At 44.5% G+C, this 8,024-nt stretch overlaps 2 protein-coding genes across 2 annotated transcripts in view; both read left to right on the top strand.

Moving 5' to 3' along the window:
- Positions 1-7: 7 nt before the first annotated feature.
- lrrc57 (leucine rich repeat containing 57) lies at positions 8-3,866 on the top strand. The gene is made up of 6 exons (XM_023430425.2): positions 8-137; positions 380-670; positions 1,279-1,414; positions 1,995-2,263; positions 2,356-2,541; positions 2,671-3,866. Exons 2-6 carry the CDS (start codon positions 587-589, stop codon positions 2,710-2,712), a joined length of 717 nt encoding a protein of 238 aa, XP_023286193.1. The 5' UTR covers positions 8-137; positions 380-586; the 3' UTR covers positions 2,713-3,866.
- Positions 3,867-5,309: 1,443 nt separating this feature from the next.
- Positions 5,310-8,024, top strand: part of tyro3 (TYRO3 protein tyrosine kinase) — a 14,804-nt gene continuing 12,089 nt past the window's right edge. The window contains exons 1-2 of the mRNA XM_023430415.2: positions 5,310-5,651; positions 7,832-8,015. Coding sequence (XP_023286183.1) covers positions 5,588-5,651; positions 7,832-8,015 — 248 coding nt within the window. The 5' untranslated portion in view covers positions 5,310-5,587. The remainder of the gene's footprint in view (positions 5,652-7,831; positions 8,016-8,024) is intronic.

Genomic DNA, 8,024 nt, shown 5'->3' on the forward strand with positions numbered 1-8,024 from the left:
CAGTAGCGCCGTTCAGTCCTTCTCAGGGCGTCTCCACCTCCACTTTGCTGCTCTACTTAAAAACTACAAACTACAAACTACACACTATGCGACAAACTACACACTGCGCGTGACGACACTGCGCCGATTGCTTTGATGTAAGTACAACTGTTTCCGGTGTGTTGAGTTGTTTTTGTTGCGGCTAGCAGGCTAACCTTCATGCTAACCTCAATGCTAACGTAGCTTCACACTGGGCTGAACTCGCCACGGTCACGTTAACCGCACTGTGACGAGTGTGTTGGTTTGCTAGCTCGTTACTGGACCCAGCCAGGGCTGGTCGGTGTCTCAGGAGCTAACGCAGCTAGTTGTTAGCAGATTCACCGACTCATCTCATTAACAGCGACAGGAGCTCCTTTAAACCCGTCAGCTGATCCCGGGACTTGGACTTATACCGACCACATCCGGTCTGGATATGACCTCGGGTGGAGTCTTCCCGCTGTAGGCAGACGGTGGAGGAGCATCTCACCCTCAGGGACAATAGTTCATTACCCAGTCGGGCTCGAACAGACAGGTTGACAGGTGGAGCTGCACCTGGCCGCAGGTCCACATGGGGAACAGTGCGCTCAAGTCTCACCTGGAGACCTCCCAGAAGACCGGGGTGTTCCAGCTGACAGGAAAAGGACTGCAGGAGGTGAGACTCACCTGTTCACGTGTTATCATTGTTTACAGTCGCATACTGAAGATATTTGCACTGACGTCACTGCTCCACACACAAAAGTTGTGTTCAACAGGTGAACACAGGTGGAGGTGGACAGTAAGAGAGTACATTTACTTCAGTATCTGTTCTTTACTTTTATTATTACTTTTGAATTTTCTCTTATTTTGAAAATGTGAGAGACCATAGTTGTGTTCATCACAGGAGAAAAACCAATCACAGCTCACTCCTTCACTGTCAGTAATGTTTGAATCTGTCAGTGTCCTAACAACAGTGACGTGAGATAAAGATGAGGTTGAGGATTCTTCACCAGATCTCCAGTATCAGAATTTGGTTTATTAACAAGTAGGTTTTCAACATACAAGGAATTTGCTTTGGTGTTTTTGTTCATAAACATTACAAAGGTCTAGGTCATGCGTTTTATACTTTAAAGAGGTAAATGATATTTCCACAACTTCAGGCTCCAGTGAAACAATAACTCAGGTCTGTGTGATGATGAAGAGTTTTACAGTCTTCATCAGTGACCTTCACTTGGAGCCGTGGTCAGTCGCTGAAGTTTCCTGCTGTTTGTGTCGTTGCTCCAGTTTCCAGAGGAGCTGCAGAGACTCACCAGTAACCTGAGGACGGTGGACCTGTCCGGGAACAAGATCGAGGTTCTTCCTGCCGCCATTGGAAACTTCCTGCAGCTAAAGAGTCTGACGCTCAACTGCAACAAACTGAGTGAGTGACTGACCTGAGGACAAGTGTTCAACCACAGGTGATAGAGGTGACAGTGGTTTAACAACCATGTATCACAACACTCAGAGATCAGTTAGCTTAGCTTAGCTTAGCTTAGCGACAAACACACAGGTTCATGTTCAGTGTGCCTGCACACAGTCCAACAGAGTACACCTGAACCAGGCAGAGCTCATCTTCATCCTCATCTTCATCACTGCAGAGTCAGAGTGAAGCTGCTTGACAACACAGAGCAACTGGGATGTAGATTCAGTCCAGCTCGACCAGCTCCTGGTCTCAGTCCTGACTCCTGGTCTCATACAGACCTGAAGCATCAGAGAGGCTGACAGAGACCAGAGGGGAGGCTTTCCATTGGCCCTCTGTTGGCCCCAAGTCTCCTTGTTCTGTCTGTGCAAAGTGGTATATATGGTGTGTGTGTGTGTGTGTGTGTGCTAGATATATTATATATATTATATATATATATATATAATATATATATATATATACATATATAATATATCTAGCTGAGACTTGTGAGTGTGAACAGAACCTGGTCTGGTGCTGATCTTGTCCTCTCTGTCCTCAGCCAGTGTTCCCAGTGAGATCGGGAAGCTGAAGAAGCTGGAGACCCTGAGTCTAAATGGGAACCGGATCCAGCAGCTGCCCCCCGGTCTGGGCCAGCTCAAAGCCCTGCGGACCCTCAGTCTGGCCGGGAACCAGATCTCAGAGTTCCCCCCCGGACTGGCGACCCTGAGGCACCTGGATCTGCTGGACCTGTCCCGAAACCAGATCCAGAACGTCCCTGAGCATGTGTCTGAGCTGCAGGCTATCGAGATCAACCTCAACCAGAACCAGGTACTTCAGAACCAGGTCTCCCTGCCCTTATCAGAGACCTGTCACACGACAACCAACAGCAGGTTTCAGCAGTCTTCCTGTTCCTCCTGCAGATCTCGGTGCTGTCGGCGGAGGTGTCCCGGTGTCCTCGTCTGAAGGTCCTTCGTCTGGAGGAGAACTGTCTGGAGCTGTCCTCCATCCCTCTGTCCATCCTCTCCGACTCCCAGGTGTCTCTGTTCTCTGTGGAGGGAAACCTGTTCGAAGTGAAGAAGCTCCGAGACCTGGAAGGATACGACAAGGTGAGAGCACCTGTTAGAAACTTGTCTGGAGAACAAAAGACAGACACCTCAGCTGGTCTCTACTGGTCTCTACTGGTCTCTACTGGTCTCTAATGGTCTCTAATGGTCTCTGTTGTTTTCCCTCCTTAGTACATGGAGCGATTCACAGCCACTAAGAAGAAGTTTACCTGATGACCCTCTGTGACGAGTCAGTCGGAGATGTGGTCAGCCCAGACTCCGCCCAACCCCCCCCTCCCCCCACAGCTGCTTCTTCTTCTGCTGCTAAAAACCGGATGTCACAGCTCAGTACTACTCACAGCGCCCCCCATCTGCTGGACCACTAGTGAGACCTGCTGCTGCTGCAGGTCTGAGGACATTTAACAGAACAGAGGTAACTAGAGGCTCACCTGGACAACCAGGTAATGAGAAGCTCACCTGGACAACCAGGTAATGAGAAGCTCACCTGGACAACCAGGTAACGAGAGGCTCACCTGGACAAACAGAGGATTTTAACATTTAACACAAGAGAAGAAGACAAAGTGTAGCTGATGTTTAACAGTAGAGACTCAGGGACGACGCTGTTCACTCACCTGTTCACTCACATGTTTGTCTCTTAAACTTTAAGGTTTGATCAAGAGGACACAGCGTTTCCTTTTCTTTATGTTGACTGGAGCTGCAGCCAATCAGATTCACCTGATTCTGTATTTCCTGATTGATTGATTGATTGATTGATTGATTGATTGATTGATTGATTGTTGTGAGGATTTTTCTGCTTTGATCATGGACTGAATTTCCTTCAGGAAACTATGTCGGGCCATTTTTCACTGTTTCTTGATGTTTTATAAACCAAACAATTAACCCATTAATCAATAATAAAATATTAATTAGTGAAAGTTTGTTTTGTGTAACAGTTTAAAAACCTTAAGACATTTAATTTACTGTCACATATAAAACAAAATTCTCCTGTTTGAGGAACTGGAACAAAAGAGTGTTTTACTCAGTCGATCAATAGTTGATTAATTGTCTGTGGGTCGACTCACCGTTGGATCTCTAGTAGAATCTCCAGTAGAGTCTCGGGCTTATTTGGACAAACATGAATGTGAAGACAAAGAAGGTGAAGATGAAGATGAAGGTGAATCCTGATCAGTGGGAAACATTAAAGACACTCTTCTCTGAACATAGTTTTTCTTTTGCTGTTTTTGTTTATTTAACTAATGTTTGTTTCTTCTTCTCCTGTGAGCTTTTATCTTCATCAGAGACCAGACTGATCCAGACCGGTCTGATGAGACGAGTCTTATCTGTCGTGTCTGAACTCATCCTGTCATTAAACTCTCTGCATGTTTAAATCTGTTGTGATTTGTCTCGTCTGTGTTAACGAGCCGCAGGTCGTTTAACATCCGAAATCAACATGTCAGCACATTGTCTTTACACACCAAGAACATTTACACAAACTACAGTGACTCTGTTTTCTCATCTTTCATCAGCTGACACACTGATCCAGATGTTGAGATAATGTCAGTCTGGACTCTGGTGCTGATGATGATCCATCTTTGAACCTCCTTGGCTTCTGTGTGTTTCCCAAAGCAGAACTTGGTTTTCTCCTCTGAACAGTTGACGTGTGATTTACCTGCAGCTGGAGGATGAAATAAACCAGTCATGGTTCCTGTCGGTGCCACAGCTGGTTCTGTGGTTCCTGTATGAGATCAACATGTGGACCTGACATGACAAGAACTCAGATCCAGAAAACCAGAGTCTGAGTCAGAAGCAATGAAGATATCAGAGGAGGAAGAGGAGGAGGATGACATCACAACTGTTGAATGAATGTGTGTGTTTTATTTTCACTGAACCAGACGCAACAATGAAAACTGTAAAAACCTGATTAAATCCTGTGGAGTTTGGTTCCTCCACCATCATGATGCTTCTAGAAACAACATGGACCAGGTTGTACTGACCATCACTGTACCTGGGCTCTGATGTCACACCGCCAGGTGGCGGTCATGCGCGTTCCCGATCATCATCTTCTTCACACACACTTCTCTCTCTCTCTCTCTCTCCCTCTCTCTCTCTCTCTCTCTCTCTCATTAACTCACCCTCAACCTAAACCTGGTCCTGACCGTCAAACAGGCCCAAAGTCTTCAACTCAAACAAATTAGTCATTACTAAACGAACTAGTCCCCCCCTCTCCCCTCCCCCTACTTCTCCCCCTCCTCCACATTCCACTGGGAGAGATCAACCAGTGTGAAGCTAGACTGAATATCAACCGCACTTCCGGTTACATGTTTTCATTGAATAACAAAGATAAACTACGGTAAAAGATAAAAAAAAAAAGGAAGATAAATAAAACAACAAAAAGTCAAATCAAATAAAAAAAAGATAAATAAAGTAAAATTGAGTAAAACGTTATTCATGTTGAAAAATAAAATAAGCTGAAGAATACTCTTAGAAATCTGTTATACTGACAGTTTTAAACATTTCTTCCAACTTTATTAAAGCCAAATATTGACATTCAGTCATATTTTATTAGTGTATCACCCAATAATTGGGTTAATTCAATTCAGTGTTTCAGTGTTTGACAGGAACAAACAACGCAAAACAATGATTAAAGTGTAACAGTAAAACTAAAGAAACGTGCAACTGTAAAATAGAAAATATACAATAATAATATATAATCATAAAACGTGAAATGCAACATAAACGTAAAATTTAAATTTCTTGATGTTTCATGTTGTTTTATTTTGAAGGTGATACGGTGCCCTTTCCGGTCAGATCGTGTTTAACGTGTGTGAAGTTTCAGCGTGAGAACGAGCTGCTCTAAACTTTCTGACCGACACAAACTCCGTTTATCAGCCTGTTTTTTGTTTGTTTGTTTGTTTTCCCGCTCCTCCTTTATGAAGTTACCGTGTTCCCCGCCGCTCCGCTCCGCCGTCTCCCGGGGGGAAATCCTGTTTGTCCGGCTGGAAATGAGGCTCCAGTGACGAGAGAAGGGGACCGAGCCGAGCCGAGTTGAACTAGGCTAACCCGCTTCGTGTGTCGGATTAAACGGGGCACGGACAGAAATAATGAGAAGATGAAGCGGGTTCTGTGGATCGTGGTGTTTTTACTGCGGAGTCTCGAGGGCACCTGTGGGACAGGTGAGTGAACAGACTCATTACATCAGATGGTTCAGAGTCATGGCTCCAACTAAAAGGTGAATCACAGTTTTACTCCTTTTCCATCAGAGGACAAACCCGTGTTTGAATGTGGCGACGTTTTGTCTCCGAGGGCGAGACTCCGTTTGAAACTGTGCAGTTTTAAAGTTTTATTTCTTTTCGGCAAATATCCACGAGGGGTAAAACTCTTCTTCAGACCAGGAATAAATAGAGTCGAGCCTCCGGTTCACCTGGCGAACAGGTGAGGAAATTATAACTTTATTAGCGGCTCAGCTTTACGGTTTTAAAGCAGCTTCAATCAGGGAAAACATTGACATTTAATTGAAACACGTTGCTAAGTGATGGTTGTTTATTTGTCGAATGAATCAGGACTCGTGCCAAATTAAAAAAGGTCCAACTGGCATCACCATTAAAGAAACGAGCGTATGAAGAAATTAATTTATGACGTATAACTTAAATTACAGTATTTTGCCTCTGATATCTGCAAAGTGCAGATTCACGGCTTCTGACATCACTTTACTGTCCCCCAGTTCTATACTGAAGCTGTTTATCACATCTTTGTTTAGGACACACATCACTGCGACCTTTAACAGCATGTGAACGCATCATAAACAAGAAGTTATCCTGAACTAACAGAACCATCAGGAAAATACAAACAGAGAACAAGTTCATAGAAAAGATGAAGATGTAAAGGTGAAAGGTTCTTAACTGGTGAAAATACAATAATGTAAATTAATAACTTTAATCATTCCTGTGATTCTGAGACCGGTGAGTTCACTTCTTGGATCAGCAAAATCACTAACCACCTGCAGTGAGGAGGTCAGAGGTCACAGCTGATGGAAGTACATCAAACACAATGACTTTTATTTTGTAGGAATGTTTAAAAATGCTGAAGAAGGCAACAGAGCGGGAAAAAATAAAAACAGTATAAATAAATTAAAACTATTAAATCCAGGTGTCAGGTCCAAGATCTTCAGGTGAGCTCGGTGACTCGGTGTTGGATCAGCTGGAGGGAGTTCGGTCCTCTTGTCCCTGATCCGTCTCACAATGTGACAAACTGATGCTGATGGAAACTGGCTCAGAGAGACTCTCTGCTGAAAGACGCCGACATCAGTGATGTCATGGCAGAGGTGAACCCAGTCAACCTGAAGGTGGAGGAGGTGGAGGGAGGAGGGTTGAGATCTGATGTGATGAAGAAACCATCTTCAAGAGAGATATCCTCCAGCTGCCTCTCTGTCTGCAGCCAGAACTTACACACACACACACACACACACACACACACACACACATACACAATGAACGGCTCTTTGAGACCTGGTTTCAGAATCAGGTTCCACCCAGGTCCAGGTTAGTCCATCAGTTGAGGTAGTTGAGGTTCAGGTCAGAAGCCAGAGAATGTTTTCTGTTTCCTTCCCACTGTGGTCTCAGGACAAGATGCTTAGATCTGGATCTAAATAATCAGATCAATAATCATAACAATCAATAATGATGATAAGATCAAAGAGGTTGTAGGAAAACTGGAAGAAAATGTTGAATCCACAATTGTTGTCTTTAAGATTATAACTGAATAAGTTTGGTGCAAATCGGTCAACAACCAGACAAACAAACAATCAGACAAACAAACAAACAACCAGACAAACAAACAATCAGACAGACAAATAAACAAACAAACAGACGGTCAGACAACCACAGGTATCATCATTATCATCCTTGTTGTAACAAGATCAGAGTTAAACTAATCTGATTCATTGATTAGTCGATTGACAGAAAGTTGATCAGCAGCTGTTCTGATTATCGATTAATTGTTTCATCTCACAGGCCAAAGGATTTATGGGTAATGAAGTTACTGCAGCGACTGATGACATCACTGTTCACTGTCGGACACTCACTCCACTGATTGCATCTTATGTTTTGATGGTCGATGATGTCATCTGTCTCTGTGATGCTGAAAAACAGAAAACAGAACAATGTGAGAAATGAGTTTGTTTACAAAAGACTGATCAGTGAGGTGTACACCTGTCACCTGCAGCAGGTAAACACAGGTGAGACACAGGTCTGTGACAGAGACTCAGGTTCTAAAGGTGGAACACCTGGGAGCCATGACAGTCCAGTTTATAGTGTGGTTCTCTAACGTGTGACCTCACCCCCGCCCCCCCACGCAGGTGTGATGTTTACGAAGCACCCGTCCAATCAGACGGTCTCCCAGGGCAACGCAGCGAGGCTGGGCTGTGCTGTTCAGGGACTGATGGAGCCCGACATCGTGTGGCTGAAGGACGGAGAGAAACTCTACAGCACCGACCAGATGTTCATCACACTGGGGGAGCACCACTGGGAGACCTTCCACAGGTAGGTGGG

Source organism: Seriola lalandi, unplaced genomic scaffold (assembly GCF_002814215.2).
Source record: "Seriola lalandi dorsalis isolate HSWRI2012SDOR001 ecotype SW California unplaced genomic scaffold, Sedor1 jcf7180002054902, whole genome shotgun sequence".
NCBI classification, from domain to species: Eukaryota; Metazoa; Chordata; class Actinopteri; order Carangiformes; family Carangidae; genus Seriola; species Seriola lalandi.

Coding starts and splice junctions, on each gene's coding strand:
- lrrc57 (XM_023430425.2), top strand. CDS start 587: ATGGGGAACAGTGCGCTCAAGTCTCACCTGGAGACCTCCCAGAAGACC. Junction 671..1,278: donor CAGGAAAAGGACTGCAGGAG/GTGAGACTCACC, acceptor TCGTTGCTCCAG/TTTCCAGAGGAGCTGCAGAG. Junction 2,264..2,355: donor TCAACCTCAACCAGAACCAG/GTACTTCAGAAC, acceptor TTCCTCCTGCAG/ATCTCGGTGCTGTCGGCGGA.